A 21,538-nucleotide genomic window follows, 5' to 3' on the forward strand; every position below is an offset into this window, starting at 1 on the left:
AGCAGCTCTCCGTGAAATGGAAGCTCGTTCTGTGACTAGATGATGAAAAGATTGTGAATTAAATTTTCGAAATGTGATACGAATACCGAAAATGTATTCAATTAAATTGAGCGCTAAACTGTTACGATTCGTAGCAGGCGTGTGAATAAATTGATAAGATGAGCGCTAGAAACCCATTTGAGGGCATCCAAATTGATTGGAGAACACGGAGAAGTAGAGATCCAAACCCAGTGAATTACATTAATAGGAGATATAGTCTTGTCGAATCAATCTAATAACAGATTGGGTATCCTTTCCCGATACAAAACTACAAATGACCGAGGACGGTCAAATTCTTTAGTTTGGGGGGGATGACACGCCTAAATTTTGGCTAGACGTCTATATTGTGAATTGTGACATTTTCACGTATAGATTGTATCGAGAGGACTGTAATTGAGACCCAGATTGACAGTCAAAGTCAATACTGAATCAGTCTAATAAGTTGAAGGGACCATATACCCATACTACCACAAGTTGGTCAGTTTACCCATCCCCGATACTACCTACGGATAGCAGTCTACCTGTTTGTCAAGCAGGATTATACCAGACTCGGACTACATCCGAAGGATGACCATTCACAGTATGACATACCAAGGGTATTCTTATTGGACCTTACACTGGCAGGAGTTTGGAAGAACTTACTCAAGTGACCATGAACCGAGGATTGACTCGAAATGACTTTCTAGAACTCAGAATTATCAAATACTCCTTCTAGAACAAGATCATGCATTAATCTAAAGACTGCGATTTAGTCTAATAGACCAATCAAGTTGCATGGTTGAGGAAAATGACTAGAAGAACGATCGAAGTACTGCGAGGCTCCGAAGACATATCAAATGAATGTCAAAGAGTCCTGACGTAGAAAACATTGAAGAATGCAATTAAATGAATACTATGCGTAACTCCCTTGATAGAGTATAGGCACAATGGGTGTCTGTTGAAAGAGAGAAGCAATTAGTTTAATCCAGATGAATCAGATTGATAGGATTAGAATCGAGGAGAGCTGATTTGCCTCCAGACGAAATGACAAACGATCGAAGTAAGTGTTGAACCGCAATGACAGTTGAACACCATTCGAGTCATTCTCTAAAAACAATTAAATTAAATGAATATTGAAGTACCTACCTATGTTTGGAGGTATACTAGAATCTTGGAACCAATATGGACCAAATAAGGACATGTAGATTCAAATTAAATGGTATCTGACTGAGTGTAGAAGTTTCCTTGCGGTTCCGAACGTTTATTGTATTAAATTAATTGTACTATGCGACTCTATATTCTGTATGTATAAATAGCGATCCGATGTATCTGGAATACAAGTGATTTTGGGACGACGTTGCAGTGCTAATCCGTAAAAAGGAAAGACACACTCCCGCCAGACTGAAACCTCTTCGCTAGCAGCCATTCGGGCCCGGCACTTGTGAGTATAGGAACGTCGTGTTCTGCTCCTTGTGACTGCGAGAAGTATATCCAGTTGTTGGGTATTCTTCGAACTTAGGATCAGTCGTTGGTCTTAAGGGCAAATCACGCTGTGTGGTTGTGCCAGCACATAGTTCTAGCCCTCCGTAGGGGTCTGTGTGTTTCGGTTTTAATTTACTTTGATTCAAACCCCCAATTCTTGATATACCCAAATCAATACAAACCAAAGCACAAATCGTGCTGAATCTACCTTGATCAAAGGAATATATCGAACCCTTAGAACGATTCAAATTGATTGATCAAAGCTTCGTGCTTAGCTCTCAAAGCTTTGCGGAACCTTTGCCAACGCTACCCCTTGCTATTAAATAAATTTGATAGCAGTGAACTCGCATATTGTGTATTAGATTGGTTGGTTGGAGTGCCCATTAGATTCCTTCCTTTCTCTTTCACACAAAAACGAGGCAAGCTCGTTAACGTATTCACGAGTGGGGAGCCCGAGTGCAAAGAGCTGAACTAGGGGAGTATGGGAGACCAGAAGGAGGAGCGTACGCGTTGGAAAACGAGGGAGGAGGCAAAGGCGGTTTTAACCCCCCTCCTAGAGTACCTCCCCCACATTTTTCTAGTCAATCGAGAGATCGAGAACGACCTCTGAGTCAAGGGGGACAGGGTCAAAGAGAACAGGGAGGAAGGAGCAGGGGAGGGGCACCACCTCCGCCTCCTCCTCCTCCACCACCTTCCGGGGGACCGGGTGATAGTAATTCGGAAGGTTCCAACGAGGGGGAACAGAACCAATCGCAATCGAGTAGGAATGGTGGAAGGAGAGAGGAGGACAGAGGAGAGCTCCCCACTGGAGCTCCTGACGTACCTCCAACACGCTATGACCCGGACCAACCCTGGTACTACGATCCAAGACAAGGTTGGCACCGTAAGACAGCTCCTAGACCTCCCAACGAGGGACGAAGTACGTGGGAGAGCAACGAAGAAAAAAATCGGATTACCATTGAGTCGAAGCTCGACGTTGGTAAGATCGAAAGCTTCGCAGGTGACGACCGGTCTGCATGGAAGACGTGGGTCCTCAGTTTGGAAAGGATGTTTGGAGTACGACCTACCATCTATGCTCGGGAAAAGGACAAGTGCGCTTCCGCAGCTAGTCATCTCACTGGTGCAGCACTCTCCCACTTCGACACGTTGAATCGGCAACGACTGAGGGGGGAGTACACTTGTCTCGAAGACTGGACAGAATTCAAACGAGAGTTCGGTTCCAAATTCGGACCCATCGACGAGGCGGACGAGGCAAGGAGGAGGTTAGCCTGGATGAAGCAGATGCCGGAGGAAAGCTTCGCCAACTTCTTCATTCGCTTCAACGAATACGCTCCTTTGACCGGGTTTAACGACGAGGCTCTGGTAACATACCTCAAGAAAGGGGTAGCTCCCTGGTTGCCTCTACAGGTTGTTACCGGAAGAGAGGAACCCCGATCCTACGACGAGTGGACCCGAGTGTTCACGAAGTTGGACGGAGCTGTACGTGCGCAGGCGGAGAGTTTGAGGAATCTCCACGGTGAAAAAGTGCTGCAAGGATGGTTGAGTCGCTTCCCCGGGTTAGAGTTAGCACCTGAAGCTCCTTACAAGTCCCCCTTGCGTCGGGAACGAGATCCAGCTGATGTCTGGACCTCCAATCCGAAACCAGTTGTGACGGGAAGGTTCCAAAGCAGGCCCAACTGGAAAGAGGGACGACAGAGGGCGTCCGCAGCTTGGGGGGAAGGAGAAAGTTACGATAGCGAAAACCAAGAGGAGGACGAAGACTGCTGTCACTGCAGGGATGGAGGAGAATGGACTGAAGCGGTCCTCCGAGCAGGAGTTACCGACACCGGGAGGAAATGGACTCCTGAGGAAAGAGCGGAGAAGTGGAGGAGACGAAGGCAGGAGCTCTGCATGCGTTGTGGACGAAAGGAACACTGGGCAAAGGACTGCCCTAACCCAGAATCATTAGAACGTCCAGCGGAGGATCAAGGGAGCTCAGAAAGAGCTTCCAAGGCCGATTCAACTCGAGGAAGAGGGACGACCAACCAAGGGGGAGGTCGTAAGGACGATTCAACTCGTCCTTTAGAACGGATTCGCGCCGGGATCGTGGTGGAAGAACGGGAAGGAATGGACGATCTATGGAACGTCCACATCTTAGACTCACCAAAGGGAGGTGAGCAAGAACTCAGTTGTTGGAAGAAGTGGGAAATGGGCAGGGGGCTTCGAGGTAGATCAGGGCGAACTGCGAAGCCCCGCAACACCTTCGCCTACCATAATAAGAGCTGCACTCGCGGGGAGTCAGCCAGCTCGTCTCACATCCCGATCCTACAACTCCTTCATCATCCTTACACGCTTTCCGTTCTCCGACCTCGATGAAAACAAAGAATATGCCACACTAGTGGATAGTGGAGCAACTAGATGCTTCATAGACAAAACTGTTGCTATGCGACACCCAGAAAATTTGGTTGACCTAACAAACAGTATCCCTTTGGAGCTGTTCGACGGGAAACCTACCTCCGCAGGATTGATAACTCAGACCTACACTGACCAGATCAGTTTTGCGGATGGAACAATTCACAAGGTGGAGTTCCTAGTAACTTGATTACACCCCACGGCTCCAATTGTGCTAGGACTGCCGTGGCTATGCATGCACAACCCAGTAATTGACTGGAAGGAACTTTGCCTGACATTCCAGGACCGAAACGTTCGAATCTCAGCAGCCCTTGCGTCGGAAATTGTCCAACCAGGCGCCGAGGGAGGTACTGAGGAGCTAGGGAGGGGGGTAAACGGCGAAGAAATACACGCAGGAACTCTCCAATCACCTCCTGAAGCTCCTCAACAACCTCCTGAAGCTCCACAACCACCTCCAGAAGTTCCTCAACAAACTCCGGAAGCTCCCCTTAGAGCTCCAAGACGAGGGTGAAACTAGAGGAAGTAAAGGACGAAGAGTACGAAGCGAGTCAACCAGGTTCACACAAGTTATTCCGCTCGGACAAAGATCTAGGGCCAGACGACCCAATCCTTATGGGAATCAACGAATGGCTAGCGTTCGCGAACGAAAGCACGGAAGAAGAGGTGGAGGAGATCCTTGAGGCTGGACGATCCACCATGGAGAACGTAACCCCGAATCCAGCAAAGGACTCAGAGGAGGCCTATCAAAAGTGGAAGAGTAGGGACACGAACGATCCTCCTCCTGGCCGGGAGCTAAGCAAAAAGTCCGGTGGAGGAAGAAAAGGAGGGAACATGGACCTTATCCCGACCTCCCCACCTTAGACATCGAAAGTCTGAACATACCCAAGATTCCTTCAAGGTCTGGTCTGACTCCCAAGGGTTCAATACGACGCAACAACTTCCGGAGAAAGCAGCTCATAGCGGGTACCCATGTGGTGGAACGAAAATCGGACCCAACCATACAAGGGAAACCCATCAGCTTAATAGGAGCTGCTGGGATGGATCGTCTACTGAGGGAGGGAACCCCAGCGTACTTCCTTCATATATCGCCGACGAAGGAGGAGTCCCCTACTGAAGAAATGCTCCGGGCAAGTGATAGCAGCGCCACAGAGGGAGTGCAGCAACTAAAGGATCCTGAGAGTGGGACCCTAGTTCGGAACAAGGAGGGGTCGTTAAGGAGCTCGACAAAGAAGAGTCGAAGCGTCAGGAGACGGAGGAGTTAAAGAAATCCATTCCCGTCCAATACCAGGACTACCTGGACGTGTTCTCACCTGGAGAAGCAAGAACGCTACCTCCTCACCGACCCTACGATATCAAAATCGAGACAGAAGGGGATGCGATACCTCCCATAGGGAAGCTCTACAACATGTCCGAGAAGGAGCTGAAATCCCTCAAGGAGTACATCGATGAGATGTTAGGCAAGGGGTTCATACGATCCTCCAGCTCCCCTGCGGGAGCTCCTGTCTTGTTTGCCAAGAAAAAGGATGGTACCCTGCAACTCTGCGTGGACTATCGAGCTCTGAACAAGATTACGAAGAAGAATAGGTACCCTCTACCGCTGATAGGAACCTTAGTGGATCAACTACGGAAGGCGAAGATCTTCACAAAGATCGACCTCCGCGCAGGTTACAACAACGTCAGGGTAGCCCAGGGACACGAGTGGAAGACTGCATTCCGAACTCGGTATGGGTCCTTCGAATACCTGGTAATGCCCTTTGGGCTCACGAATGCTCCCTCCGCGTTTCAATTCTTCATGAACGAGATCTTTCACGACATGGTCGACGTTTGCGTGGTAATTTACTTGGACGACATTCTGATCTACTCAGACGATGAAGTATCCCATGTCGAACACGTCAGGAAGGTCCTTGAATGACTACGGGCGAACCACCTCCATGCAAAGCCGGAAAAATGCGCGTTCCATGTCGACACTGTCGAGTACTTGGGGGTGATCATATCACCATTGGGAGTGTCCATGGACCCAGAGAAAGTGAAGGCAGTAATGGACTGGCCAAAACCAAGGACGGTGAAGGAACTCCAGGCGTTCCTCGGATTCGCAAACTTCTATAGGAGGTTCATAGACAACTACTCGGGAATCACCAAGGTGTTCACGAAGCTCCTCCGAAAAGATTCAGTGTGGAACTGGACACCACAGTGTAGTAGTGCCTTCGAACTTCTGAAGTCAGCATTCTCCGAAGCCCCGGTTCTGGGACATTACAATCCGGATCTACCGGTAGTCCTCGAATGCGATGCCTCCGACTTGGCTATAGCAGGGATCCTATCACAGCTGGATCCTGAAACGGGGGAGATACATCCTATCGCCTTCCATGCACGATCAATGATCTCTGCGGAACTAAACTACGACATATACGATAAGAAGCTCCTAGCTATCGTGGACTGCTTCAAACAATGGAGGGCGTACTGCGAAGGATCCCGACACCAGATTCAAGTGTACTCAGACCATAACAATCTCCAGTACTTCACCACTACGAAGCAGTTAACAGCACGACAAGCCCGGTGGGCAGAGCTCCTTTCAGGATACGATTTTGTCATCAACTATCGCCCAGGGAGGTTGGGAGCCAAACCGGACGCGCTCACCCGTAGATCAGACGTGTACCCAAAGAAGGGAGCTTCAAGGGACCAGGCCTTAGCAGGGAGGAAAAGGGTACTCATACCTCCAGAACGTCTAAACGCGACCATCCTCATGAACGAAGACCTCTTAGTAAATTGAGTGAGGGAAGCTCCAAAGGATACGAGTATGATTGAAGCATTGAAGCGGATTGCACGGAACGAGGAAGAATCTCTCGTGTGGGAGGATGGCACCCGGGGGAGAAACGCACCAGGAAGCTCGTAAGCCAACTGTTCTTCTGGAAAGGGTTGTCCAAGGACGTGAACTACTATGTGCGGAGCTGCCATTCATGTCTGAGGGCGAAAGCCAGTCGATCCAAACCATACGGGAACCTCCGCCCACTGCCAATCGGTCAACGACCTTGGTCGTCAATCTCCCTTGATCATATCACCCAGCTCCCAGTCACAGCAGGTCCGGAAAAGTACGATGCTATCCTGGTAGTGGTGTGCCGACTGACCAAACAGGCCATATACGTCCCTTGTCATACTACGGATAAGGCGGAAGACTTCGCTAATCTCTTAATAACACATGTCTTCTCGAAGCACGGGATGCCCTCCGATATAGTTTCAGATCGAGGTTCCCTATTCGTGTCCCAATTTTGGAGGGAGCTCTGTAGAGCACTAGGGATCGAATCCCGCCTATCTACTGCGTATCATCCCCAGACAGACGGACAAACGGAACGAGTAAACCAATCAGTGGAGGCTTACCTTCGGATCTATTGCTCTTACGACCAGGACGACTGGGACCTTCTCCTACCAATGGCGGAATTCGTATACAACAACACCCCAAATACAACGACGGGCGTGTCACCGTTCTTTGCCAATAAAGGGTACCACCCAAAGCTGTCCATTACATTGGAGCAGGTACAAGGAGCGGAGGTCAACGAATACGCATCCAACCTCAAGGAGTTACATGCTTACCTGCAGGAGCGAATTCGAGTAGCCAACGAGGTCTATGCGCAGTACGCGAATCAAAAACGCCAGGAGGCCCCAGACTGGAAGGAGGGTGATCACGTCTGGTTGAATATGGAAAACGTCAGGACGAGAAGACCCATGAAGAAGTTAGACCACAAGTGGAAGGGTCCCTACTCAATCTTGTCAAAAGTAGGGAGCCATGCCTACCGATTGGACCTCCCTGGGGACCTCCACAAAATTCACAACGTGTTTCATGTAGGCAGGCTGAAACCTCACTTCCACGACAAATTCAAACGGCAGACCTCCCCGCCTCCCCCAATCTTCATAAAAGGGGAAACGGAGCATTTTGTCGAGGATATCCTTGACTCCAAACCCAAGAAGGGACGACCGGAGGAAGTGGAATATCTCGTAAAATGGGAAGGTTATAGTGAAGAATTCAACTCTTGGGTAGGATGGGAAGGTATGGCGGGATCCCTGGAGCTCCTGCGGAGCTGGCACGAGAAACATCCAAGGAAGCAACAGCCATCGCAGAGACATTGGGCTCGCCTCGTAAAAGATGCACAGGAAGATGAGGAGGACAAAAGGGAGGATAGGAGATAGGGCCGGAGCTGACAACGACACAAAGGAACGATGGGAACGATATCCGCATGACATCCACGATGAACTAACGACTATGTGCATCGGAGGGTTCAAGCAACCTGAAGGCACCATGATTTCAGTCCTATCGATTTTCACATTCATATAAATTATAAAAGGGATTTTTCGCATAAAACAAAGGTACATAAAGAGAGGACAGGACGACACGAAGACTATGCAAGAAAGGAACACTACAACGACTCGTCCTTAACGACATCCTGACCGGCCGCCAAATCAATAACTTCCCTCGCCATAGAAAAGTGACCAGCACTAACCTCCTCCGTCTCATACAGGTAAGGTCGATGACTAGATTGGCAACGGACCCGAACAAAGGGGGCAGAGTGGGGGAAGGGGAGGTTAATGACTCCTGCTCGGGCAGGAATAGAGGGACCAGGGGGTGGGGACCGACAGAGGAGATAGATTCTGTTAAAGTCATGACTGAAAACAAAGTGACCAGACTGGGGATTGAACCCAGGACCTTCTGGTTATATTCCAGATGCTCTAACCAACTGAGCTATCCGACCTTGGTTCAACTAATGAGGACTTTACATATGGTAACAGTGGCCATCCAATCAACACTTCTTAAGGACTTACTATCTACTTTTGCCTTGGTTGATGGAATTTTGCATAATACCATTTACACCTCATTAGGGTGTCAGGATTGAATCCTAACACACCCTCCCAATCTGACACACTTATGTAATCAATCATTCCCGAGGCTAGCGCTCCGGGGCCCATAACCTGTTAAAGTCATGACTGAAAACAAAGTGACCAGACTGGGGATTGAACCCAGGACCTTCTGGTTATATTCCAGATGCTCTAACCAACTGAGCTATCCGACCTTGGTTCAACTAATGAGGACTTTACATATGGTAACAGTGGCCATCAAATCAACACTTCTTAAGGACTTACTATCTACTTTTGCCTTGGTTGATGGAATTTTGCATAATACCATTTACACCTCATTAGGGTGTCAGGATTGAATCCTAACAGATTCCAGGGCAGCCGGAGCTTCAGGAGACTGCGGAACAAATACTTCGGGCAACGACTCAGTAGCAGGCTCCACCGACGACATGGGACCTTGGGAATCTGTACCAGGCAAAGGAGTATCGGTGATGTGATGAATGTATTGCAACATCATCTGCTCCCAGTCAGCAGTCAGCTGGTCGATACTGGGGAGGGCAGGAACGATGTCTTCCCACCTCCCAACGCCTTCGCTATGAGGAAGAGCGGTAGACAGCGCTAACATCCGCCGATGAAGAGGAGGCTCCACAGAATCATCAGGAGGAGGAACAAAACCGGCATGGTGAGCAGCCGTCAAGAAGGGACTATCACTGTCGAATCGAGAGTGTTCCAAAATCATACGATAAAGACCCTCATCCTCGTCGACAGCGTTGTTGAAAAACCACTGGATACTGCTTATGGATCGCATATACATGTCTCCATGGACGCCTCGAGCTGCCTGTACATAATCCAATGCCAATCGGAAGTTGTGAACGATAACGTCGAGATCATCGGAATCGAGACCACGACGAAGGAAAGCAACCACGGCCTCAATAATCGCCCCAAAGTAACGATGGTGATGATGAAGGACGGTGGCAGGATCACAACGATAAAGGCGATGAGCGAAGGTAGCTACATGGCGGAGGTCCTCACGAGCCTGGTTAAGGTCCCCTTCAAGTTGCGAAAGAGGAGGCAAAACGACCTCGTAGTAACCCTCGTCAGGGTACTCCTTGAGCATTTGCTCGACGAAGACGGCACGACCGCGGACCCGATGGACCTCCTCCTGCAACTCCTCCACAAGACGACGTTGACGTGTTGCCAAAGCATTCGATTCATCCACAAGACCTTGTTGGTGCAGTAGGGCGGTCGTCAACCGTGAATTCTTGCGAGTAGAGGTGATTAATTTCTCCACAGCGACTCTCCGCTCCCTGGTGGCATTTTGAAGGTCTTCCTGCATCTTCCGGAAACGTTCCGAGAGGCTCTGAAAGGAAGGACTAAACAGGGGAGGAAAACGGGGGAAAACCAAAGTACTCACTTGATCCAGAGCCCCTGATAGGGCCTCATCCAAGGCAGGGAACTGATCCAAAACTCGGCGGTCCTCCATTTCACGCTCTACTACTTCACGACCAGAGGACCGGAGCTGCTCCACCTCCCGTTGTCGAGATTCGAGAGCAAGCGAGGTATTCCGAAGGGCGGAGGTAAGGGAGGAATTCTCCCGCTGCGAGGTAGCGAGCTGAGACTCCAACAAACGAATCCGAGCAACGAGGCGCTGATTTTCAGCACGATAAGGGTGAGCATTGAAAGTGCGAGGTACCAAGGGGGGACGGGGAGAGGGAGGCATAGTGAAGGAAAGGAGGACCTGCCCGGCACCCTTTTATAGAAGGGGAAGAAACGACTGGTGAACCAAACCAAAGTGTGCTCCCGCAACAGTTTCCAACCGAACCGGATCGCTGGGACCCTGCACCGACAAACCACCCTTGTCAGGTACCTCCATTTGGGAAAGGGAGGCACGAGGGGGTACAATTCTACTTAGTTGCGCGACTCTTCCTCATACCCGACAGTTCCCCAAGATCTCAGACCTAAACGGAAGTAACGAAATCAACAATGTTACATTGGGTGTACAAACATACAACAATCGAGGGGGTCTACACTACTTCAGACTCGGTATTCTCCTGCTTAACTGTCACTGCCCCACCGGTCCTCGCAAGGAACTCCTCCTGCGACTCGTACAAATCCTCGGCGTCATCCATGGTTAAGTCGACAATCTCGCGGGGGACGTGAGGAACACGAGAGGAAGAAGGAATGGGAGAAGGAGAACAAGGGGAGGTGGGAGACAGGGATTCCGGTAGGAACAAGGGAGCGTCCTGCGACACGGAGTCACTCGCGTCTAGCACGGGAGGAGCGTCAGGTGCAACCAAGGGGGAAGCTGTCGGCAAGGGATCATTGGAACCAGGAACGTTCACCGGGGAAGGAGCGCGATCTGGGGAGACAGGGTAACCTAAAACCTCACGCATATAGGTACGAATCATATCCTCCCACATCAACATTACGGAGTCCATCATAGGAACAGCGGGGATGTGATCAGAAATGGGACTTTGTGGAAGGGGGATGGGATGATCAAAAGAAAAGAGCTGGCGATGTAAGGGTGGTTCCAGGGAATCAGGACGAGCTTCGACGTAACCCGCGTGTTGGGCAGCAGTTAGGAACGCTGCATCAGTGGAGAAACGAGAGTGGGTAAACATGTCCTGGTACAACCCATCGACACGATCAGCAGCATTGGAGTAGTAATACAACAAACTACTGGTCGAACGGAGGTGTAGCTCGCCGTGGGTAAGCCGGCCTTGAGACAGATACTCCAGAGCCAATTCGACAACAGTTCTCATCCGTTCCGGAGGATGGAGGAGACTGCGCGACAGGAGTGCGATGATCGCCTCGATGAGACCCTCCACATACGTGTTGTGATGGTGAAGGAGGTTAGCGGGGTCTGCAGAATACAACCGATGTGCAAAAGTGGCCAGACGACGCACCATCGCTTCGGAAGCCGTCAACTGATTCTGCAAGGAGGAGAGCGAGGGTAGATCCACCTCATACAGCCCCTCATCCTCGGGATATTTACGAATGAGCTCCTCAGCGACATGAGCCCGTGCCCGATAGCGATGGACGGTCTCTTTGAGGTCCTCCAGACGGTCCCGCAGACGTATAGCACGCGCGTTAGCAGCATCCAGCTCCTCGTGGGCCTCAAAAGAACGCTTCTGTTCCTTGTCGACCTGTTCTCGAAGCTCCGAAAGCTCCTGCTTCTGCCTTATGGCCACTTCCCTATAGGAGTCTACTTGCGCAACCGCAAGATGAAACCGTGTAAGCGCGTCCTGGGGTCAAGAATTACCAGTCAGTAGAAAATAAGAGAGAAGAAGGGGAACAACTTCTACCTCCAAGGGAGCTTCCGGCAGTTCAGCTTCAATGGCCCTAAACTGAGCCAGAACACGGGAGTACTCCAGACGATCCGCTGCGACATCCTGCAGGGCACGACGACTCGCCTCTAGGTCCTTGTTACGATCGTCCAAAGAAGTTGTAGTGTCCCGAAGGAGGGAGGTGAGCGTCGAGGTCTCAGCCCGGGAAGTCTCCAGAAGTTTGCGGAGGTCGGCTGCCTCGGCTCGTAAAGTTTCATTTTCAGCCCTTAAAGCAGCAGTGGCTCGAGCTCGAGGAAATGGGTGGAGAACATCGGGGGAACGCTGGGGTACAGGCATAAGACATAAGTTACGAGAGTAGAAAGGAAGAGAACTTACTTGAGAAGGAGGGGGAGTTTGTATGGTCACCACTGGCCGACGTTCCGACAGCACCGGGGGAATAAACTGGTTAGACGAACCAGGCGAATTGGCTCTTTGACGAACAGGAAGACCGGAAGAGCGATCCTGAGATAATGAAGGAGGAACTCCTGTACTCCCTGTTTTCCCCAAAGGAGGAGAAGAGGGCACGTCCTCCTCGGCACGACCACCAGACAAAGGGGCCGAACCAGAGGTATCGACAAGGGGGGGGCGAAGAACCAGCACCACCCTACGGTAGTCTGGGACCTCAGCATCCCGACTCTCCCCAGCAGAACGCTTACGTTTGCGGTCGTGAACCTTGGGAGATACCTCAGAACCCGGAGCTGCTCCAACGGCACGCTTGCGAGAGGAATGACCTCCCTCCTCCTGCCGGACAGACCTTTTTCTCTTTTTCGCCAAAGCGCGTGGAGTCGCCACAGCAGAAGGAATTGGGGAAGGCTGTTGAAGGAGACTGCACTTGTTGAAGTTGAAACACACTGGAGCGCCCTTCAGCTAACCCAAACAGTATGCCACCCAGCTCAGTGCAGAGAATGTCAATGCCTTAATACAAGCTCAGTAGGTTGTGCTACAGAGTCTTGTAGTTGCTCAGTACTCCAATAAACACAGTAACAATGACCAGAGTCAATATAGTATGAGTATTGATTTGTATCTTTCAACTATAGTAGGAATACAGGTTTGTTTGGTCTTGTATGTACTAGAAACGCATGAGGCGTGATAATGGGTGTCCACAATTGTGCGCACCTATGAAAACTAACTAACTACAGTAACACTAAAGAAATAGCTAAGTTATGAGTTGTAAAACTAAGTAATGATGTCTGTAAGTACTTTGTACACTAAGTAAGTCACTACAGTGATAACTAGGAGTGATGAAGCGCTGTGTAATGTATGTAGAAAGTGTTCTATCACTACAGTATGCTCAACACAATACTTTCATGATCATCCACTCTCAGGCCATTTTGGTCAGAACTGAACTCTAGAGGCAGTACGTCGTCAATACACCTGGCCCAAGGTCAGAGACTTTGTTTGTGACTACATTACTTCTTGCACAACTTGTGACCACATTACTTCTTGCACAACTTGTTGAAGGAGATTGCACTTGTTGAAGTTGAAACACACTGGAGCGCCCTTCAGCTAACCCAAGCAGTATGCCACCCAGCTCAGTACACAGATTGTCTATGCCTTAATACAAGACTAGTAGGTTGGACTACAAGCCTTATAGTTGCTCAGTACTCCAATAAACACTGTAGATATGACAGAAGTCAATATAGAGTGAGGATTGATTTGTATCTTTCAACTGTAGTAGGAATACAGGTTTGTTTGGTCTTGTATGTACTAGAAACGCATGAGGCGTGATAATAGGTGTCCACAATTGTGCGCACCTATGAAAACTAACTAACTACAGTAACACTAAAGAAATAGCTAAGTTATGAGTTGTAAAACTAAGGAATGAAGTCTGTAAGTACTTTATACACTAAGTAAGTCACTACAGTGATAACTAGGAGTGATGAAGCGCTGTGTAATGTATGTAGAAAGTGTTCTATCACTATAGTATGCTCAACACAACTTGTGACCACAATAAGCCTCAGTGCCATCAGCCTTACGGTTTATTGAAACCTTTGCCGGTTCTGGTCCGACCATGGGATTCCATCTCCATGAACTTCATTGAGCAACTGCCAATGTCAAATGGCTATACAGCTATCCTCGTCATTGTGAATCAATCTTCCAAGCAAGCTATTTTCATTTCTACTTTTGACACCATTACTTCTGAACAACTAACTGAGCTTTTTATTATTCATGTCTTCTCTAAGCATGGTGTTCCTAATCATGTTACTTCCAATTGTGGTTCCGAATTTGTTTTGGCGTTTTTCTGGGCTCTCGGCAAAGCACTTATGGAACTTCACTATACCTCTGGATATCATCCGGAAGCTGATGGGCAGACTGAGCGTGTCAATCAGACTCTTGAACAGTACATCAGGATCTACTGCTCTTACCAGCAAGATGACTGGTCACATTTACTTTCGCCGAGTTCGCCTACAACAATGCTCCCAATGCTTCCACTGGTATTACTGTTGAGCATACTGTAGTGATAGAACACTTTCTACATACATTACACAGCGCTTCATCACTCCTAGTTATCACTGTAGTGACTTACTTAGTGTATAAAGTACTTACAGACATCATTACTTAGTTTTACAACTCATAACTTAGCTATTTCTTTAGTGTTACTGTAGTTAGTTAGTTTTCATAGGTGCGCACAATTGTGGACACCCATTATCACGCCTCATGCGTTTCTAGTACATACAAGACCAAACAAACCTGTATTCCTACTACAGTTGAAAGATACAAATCAATACTCATACTATATTGACTTTGGTCATTGTTACTGTGTTTATTGGAGTACTGAGCAACTACAAGACTCTGTAGCACAACCTACTGAGCTTGTATTAAGGCATTGACATTCTCTGCACTGAGCTGGGTGGCATACTGTTTGGGTTAGCTGAAGGGCGCTCCAGTGTGTTTCAACTTCAACAAGTGCAATCTCCTTCAACAGGTTATGGGCCCCGTGCTCTAAACTGTGCATTGATCTGTTGTTGTCCTTGCTTGTTCTTTACTTGTGCGCTCCCATCAGTACTCCTACTGTTGTGGTCTTTCCAACTACCTTCTGTCTATCTTGACTACTGTTAACAATGTCTTCTACAACCATCTCAACCACTCCATCATTTAAAGTCCTCACCAAGGACAACTACAATGACTGGCAGGGGAACATGAAAGCATCTCTGATGTCTCATGGGTTATGGAGACTAGTCAGTGGAAAGGAGAAACAACCCCCAGCCTCTGATACAGAGAAACTGGAGAAATGGGAACTTAAAGCTGAAAAGGCTGCTGGCTTGATTTATCTTGCTGTCAGTCCTGCTCAACAAGTTCCAATAAAGGCTCATCAAGAGGATCCTATTCGTATGTGGTCTATCCTGGAGAAGCAACATGTGTCCAAGAAGCCTGGTGCTAGGTTTAATGCCTATAATGCACTCTTCACCATCACAAAGTCTGCTGATGAATCTCTAATGGATATGGCTGCTAGAGTTGAAGCTGCAATGGCTGATATTCAGAATCTGCGCCCTCCTGTTGCTCCTATTGCTGTCCAGTCAAATGGACTTCCTGCCCTCGGATTCACACTCGATTCCTTGGACTCTGAATTACAATCTATGGCTCTCATCCGTGCTCTACCAGAGGAATATAGGCACCTATCTTCAAACTTGCTTATGCAGGACAACCTCGATAAAGAGAAAATCCTTGCAGCATTCCTAGCAGAACAGCAGAATCAAGAGCACGCTGAGCAGCAGTCTGTGAATCGAGCTGCACAGGCTGCATCCTCTTCTAACAAGAAGAAGAATAACTACAGAGCTCCTGTTAGGACTGGGGAACCTAAGGACTACTGTAAGTGGTGTGGTAAAAAGGCGGTCCACTGGCAAGAGGACTGTCCCAGTAACCCCCACAACAAAAGGAAAGGCATTCAAGCCAATAAAGCTAAAGTGACAGAGGTAGATGATGATGGGGTGACTGAAAGTGCTGGTTCAGCTACTGCAAGTTCTCTTTCTAATGTACTTTCTGCTTCATCATTTGCTGATACTATGGAATGGAATACAGACACAGGCGCCACTTCTCATATGACTCCACACAGAAACTGGATTCGAAACTATACTCCACATAGAGTTCCAATTCGACTTGCAGATCATACTGTTGTGTATTCTGAAGGAATGGGCGAGGTGCTTTTCACTCCTATTGTTGATGGCAAAGAAGCCAGACAAGTGTTATTTTCTAGAGTCTTACATGTACCTTCACTTAATAACAATCTCCTCTCTGTTCTATATCTCACCAAGCACAAAGGTTTTACTGTACAAATCCTAAAAGATACAATGGAGTTTACTCTTAATGGTTCTGTTCTATTTACTGCTTCAGTCAATAACAAATCAGTTGGTTATCTTAATGGTCTTACTATAAGTAATGGTACAGAGGATGAAAGTGCGCATATTGGTGGTACAACTCTGCCTCTGAATCTTGAGCTTTGGCATAGACGCTTCTTTCACTATAATTATGGTGATGTTAGCAAGCTGTCTAAGAATAAGATGGTTGAGGGCTTTAAACTCGAGTCTAGTGCAAAACCAGACCCAGTATGTGAACCTTGTCTTGGGGGAAAGATGCATGCAAATCCTTTCCCCAGTACTGAGACCCGCGCTTCTGAAGTGTTGGAACTTGTCTTTACGGATGTACATGACACTGGTATCATCTCACATGAAGGCTACCGCTATTGGATTCCGTTCATCTGTGATAAAGCACGCTTTAGAGCAGTAATACCGATGAAGAAAAAGAGTGATGCATTTGCAGCATTCAAGCGGTTCAAGGCCTGGGCTGAGAAGGTTACTGGATTAAAAGTCAAGATACTCAGACACGATAAAGGTGGAGAGTATATATCCAAGGAGTTTGAAAAGTTCTTACAAGATGAAGGGATTGAAGTACAACGCACAGCTAGAAATCGACTTCAGCAAAATGGAGTCGCTGAAAGGCTAAATAGGACATTGGCGGAACTACTGACTGCAATGCTACTTGAATCGGGTTTACCAAAGACATTCTGGGTTGAATGCCTGGCTGCACTTGTTTATGTATTGAACCGTTGCCCAACATCAGCTGTTCCAGATGTGACTCCGTATGAAGTCTTCTACAAGAAGAAACCTAATGTGGAGAATCTTCGGGTATGGGGATGCATGGCCTATGTGCATGTTCAAAAGGACAAGAGACTACACCTTGGTTCTCATATGGAAAAGTGTGTGTTCATTGGGTACCCTGAGGGAGTTAAAGGATGGAAGTTCTGGAACCCTGTCACAAAGAAGGTTATCATCAGTGAACGTGCAGACTTCGATGAACGATACATGTACGCATCCAAATCACCAGATAAACCAACTCTTCGTAAAGACTATGTTCCTCCTGAGACTACTCCGAAACAACAACCTCTTAAAGTGACTTCGAGTGCCCCCAATGAATTATTCACTCTGCCAATCCCTATTGATGAATCTGAATCAGACTCTGAATCCAACTCCGAAGTTGATAAGGGCAATGCGCCTAACTCACCTCGACTCGAACATACACCTGGTCCGGATATTCCTGTGACTGAGGATGAATCTGATGAGCTGCCCATTGCTATACGACGTCCAGCACGTAACCGTAAGCCTCCTGGTGAATGGTGGAAAACAAAACCATCCTCTTCCCGTGTACCAGCTCCTAACGATGACTCTGATGATTCTAATGACGACTACTACGGGGATGCTGAACTTGCGTCAATCTCCACTCAACAAGTGGAACCTCGAAATTATAGAGAGGCAATGCACAGTTCAGAAGCATTCAAGTGGGAGGAGGCTATGAATGATGAAATCTCTGCTCATCTTGCTAATAACACTTGGGATATCGTTGACCTCCCACCAGGAGAGAAAGCAATTGGGTCTACTTGGGTATTCCGGATTAAACACAATGCTGATGGTTCTATTGAACGATTTAAAGCCCGCCTCTGTGCTCAGGGTTTCAGCCAAAGACCTGGTTTTGACTATTTGGAAACCTATGCTTCCACTCTGCGCTGGTCCTCATTACGTCTTGTCCTTGCTTTAGCAGCAATTGATGATATGGAGCTTCGCTCTGTTGACATCTCACATGCATTCATTAACTCGGACATCGACACCACCATCTATATGAAACAGCCAGAGGGATTCAAGCAAGGTGGACCAGAAAAAGTCTGCAGGCTAAACAAGTCCATTTATGGTTTGAAGCAGTCACCCCGTCTTTGGAGTGAGAAACTCTGTAGTGTTCTAGTCAAACTTGGCTTTAAACGCTTAGAGTCTGATCCTTGTGTCTACTTGTTTCAAAGAGGCAATATCAAGGTGATTGTACCAGTATGGGTTGATGATATCACTCTTGCTTGTAAAGATCCTGGTGTACTTGATAAGTTTGTCATTGAACTGTCAAAGGAGCTAAAACTCCGAGACTTGGGCGAAACCACCTTCTTGCTCGGCATAGGAATCAGGAGAGATCGTCCTAATCGAAAGTTGTATCTCAATGCGAAGCAATACATCATTCGGAAACTGGAAGAGTTCAGTATGCAAGACTCTAAACCAGTAAAGACTCCCTTGAACCCCACTGTCAGCCTCTCTAAAGAAGATAGTCCAAAGACACCAGAGGATAAAGAAGCAATGATTAACATCCCCTACATGTCAGCTGTTGGCTCCCTACTGTTCCTGGCAATGATTCTTCGTGCAGACACCGCATTTGCCACTGGTGTTCTAACTCGATTCAACTCTAATCCCGGACCTGCACACTGGCTTGCTGTAAAGCACTTGCTACGCTATTTGAAGGGAACTATCGACTACGAGTTGGAACTGGGACCAGATCCTACTGCACCAGACTTGATCACAGCTATTAGTGATGCAGACTTGGGTGGTAACAAGGATAATGGGAAGTCAACAACTGGGTACATCATTAAGATTGGATCAGGTGCTGTCAGCTGGAGTAGTAAACTACAACCTGTGGTTACTCTATCCTCTACAGAAGCCGAATTTGTGGCATCTAATGCAGTGGGCAAAGAAGTGTTGGCAATTCGTTCTCTCCTCACCGAGCTTGGTTATAAAGTCGCATCTCCTACCATTATCCATGTCGACAACCAATCCTCCATTCAAGTTGCTAAAAATCCGGAACATCACGGACGAATGAAGCACCTCGATCGGACTTTCTACTGGCTCAGAGAACAAGTCATTCATGGCAAACTTGCCCCTTCTTACCTGCCCACTGAGGACAATCCAGCAGACCTGCTCACAAAGGCCCTTGTAAAACAAAAGGTAGAGAAGTTCCGAACTATGATCGGACTTGTCAAACCTATAACCTCCGACGATGAATAAGGATATACAGTGTTGGGGGGTTGTGATAAGAGAAGAAGAAAAAGTTGTGAAAGTGATGGACTTGTGCTAGATTGCAAAAGTGTTCCATCAGGGGGTTGTGTTGAGCATACTGTAGTGATAGAACACTTTCTACATACATTACACAGCGCTTCATCACTCCTAGTTATCACTGTAGTGACTTACTTAGTGTATAAAGTACTTACAGACATCATTACTTAGTTTTACAACTCATAACTTAGCTATTTCTTTAGTGTTACTGTAGTTAGTTAGTTTTCATAGGTGCGCACAATTGTGGACACCCATTATCACGCCTCATGCGTTTCTAGTACATACAAGACCAAACAAACCTGTATTCCTACTACAGTTGAAAGATACAAATCAATACTCATACTATATTGACTTTGGTCATTGTTACTGTGTTTATTGGAGTACTGAGCAACTACAAGACTCTGTAGCACAACCTACTGAGCTTGTATTAAGGCATTGACATTCTCTGCACTGAGCTGGGTGGCATACTGTTTGGGTTAGCTGAAGGGCGCTCCAGTGTGTTTCAACTTCAACAAGTGCAATCTCCTTCAACAATTACTCCATTCTTCGCTAACAAAGGATACCATCCAAACATCACTGTTCGGCCCGAGGTCGACATGAAGTCTGATCTAGCCAGAGACTTCATCATTAACCTCAATGAACTCCATGTCTTCCTTTGAGAGGAAATCCTTTTAGCTCAATCTCGTTACAAGGAACAAGCTGACAGGAAAAGAATCTCGCACCTGGAGCTCCCGATTGGCTCCGAAGTTTTTGTTCTTGCTAAGCATATTCAATCTACTCGTCCTATGGAAAAGTTCTCTGAAAAATATCTTGGTCCTTTCAAGGTCATTAGTTGACCTGGTACTTTGTCTTACGAGCTCAAGCTCCTGGATTATCTTTGCCGAATTCACCCGGTCTTCCACGTCTCACAGCTGGAGCCGGTTACGCCAAACCCTCAATCTCCTCCACCTCCAATTGAAGTTGATGGTGAAGAGTAGTACAACGTTGCTGAAATCCTAGACTCCAAGCTGGATAGAAGGTATAAGCGTTGTCCTCTACGTTACTACATTCGGTGGGCCGGTTACGAAGGTACCAACAATGAATTCTCCTGGGTTCGACATGAAGGCGGATTCCAAGGGTAGGGAGCGTTTCTGGAGGCCTCTGCAAACAACAGATACACCACAGCAATTAGATCCTGTGTTCATCACTTCAATAGTGCACATGAATACATCTAATTGCTGTTGTTCCACTTGTCCTACCATCACCACCACCTGCTAATATCTCGATTACCACTCCCCCAATCACCTCCATCAATCACCTTGTTCATATCTTGATCAGATCTCACACTATGAACACTTTTTCTTGAGAATGCTCAACTTTTTATTCTGGAGCTTCGAGTTTGTTTTATTTATAGCTCGTCGTCCTCGCGCTATATACACGCGTGCGTTGGTGGACTAGAGCAGGAACACGTCAGGAACAACGCTATGCAATCCGTTTGTCATTATCTTTACTACTGCCCCGGCAGTGTGTACTTTTACACACCAACTTCGACTTTGCAATTCCGAAGTTTTGGTAACTTGTTGTCAGATGATCAAGGCAGGTCATGGGACACTTCTGGCAGTCACAGGTGCCGGAGTTCCGAGCAGAGGCCTGTGATTAGCTTGATCAGGAGTGTCATCTGACTCTGTCCTTCTTCCTTCCTTTCCCCCACCATCTTCGGATTTGGGTAGGACATCTGCACACTCCCCACAGCTCTGATAGCTCTAACATCACCCCACCAGCCTCTCCTACATCTGTACAGACCACAGGCTTCGTTCTAGAGTCTCAGATTACGGATTTTCTGGTATGGCTTCGCCACTATCACTGATCTCTCCACTGTACAGAGCTCACAACACATCCATACAGATCTGACCACATCTACTGCTTCATATCACCTCCAGATTGTCAGATCTTCGGATATCAGGGCTCTCAGTGCGCAGATCACCTCTGATCTTTCATTCTACTAGGTACTGACTGTTATCTGAGCAGATCTAGCTTGATCTGCGCTTTTTTCTTGTCACCCTCCCTCCCATCCCTCTATTGTACTTGTAATTTCATTTCATTTCATTTCTTTCTTACTCTGTACTTGTAGTATGCTACTTACTC

General features: G+C 47.6%; 1 protein-coding gene and 2 non-coding genes across 3 annotated transcripts; all 3 read right to left on the minus strand.

Moving 5' to 3' along the window:
* Positions 1-8,556: 8,556 nt before the first annotated feature.
* C8R40DRAFT_t259 lies at positions 8,557-8,630 on the minus strand. The gene has a single exon. It is a non-coding gene; the product is annotated as a tRNA-Ile (tRNA).
* A 244-nt stretch (positions 8,631-8,874) lies between these two features.
* Positions 8,875-8,948, minus strand: C8R40DRAFT_t258. Its single transcript has one exon. It is a non-coding gene; the product is annotated as a tRNA-Ile (tRNA).
* A 1,806-nt stretch (positions 8,949-10,754) lies between these two features.
* Positions 10,755-14,094, minus strand: C8R40DRAFT_1176317 (uncharacterized protein; the record flags this gene model as incomplete). The annotated part of the gene is made up of 4 exons (XM_046232491.1): positions 10,755-11,975; positions 12,036-12,338; positions 12,393-12,882; positions 14,033-14,094. 4 exons carry the CDS (start codon positions 14,092-14,094, stop codon positions 10,755-10,757), a joined length of 2,076 nt encoding a protein of 691 aa, XP_046080891.1.
* Positions 14,095-21,538: the final 7,444 nt, after the last annotated feature.

This window comes from Lentinula edodes, assembly GCF_021015755.1.
Source record: "Lentinula edodes strain Le(Bin) 0899 ss11 chromosome Unknown C8R40scaffold_51, whole genome shotgun sequence".
Lineage (NCBI taxonomy): Eukaryota > Fungi > Basidiomycota > Agaricomycetes > Agaricales > Omphalotaceae > Lentinula > Lentinula edodes.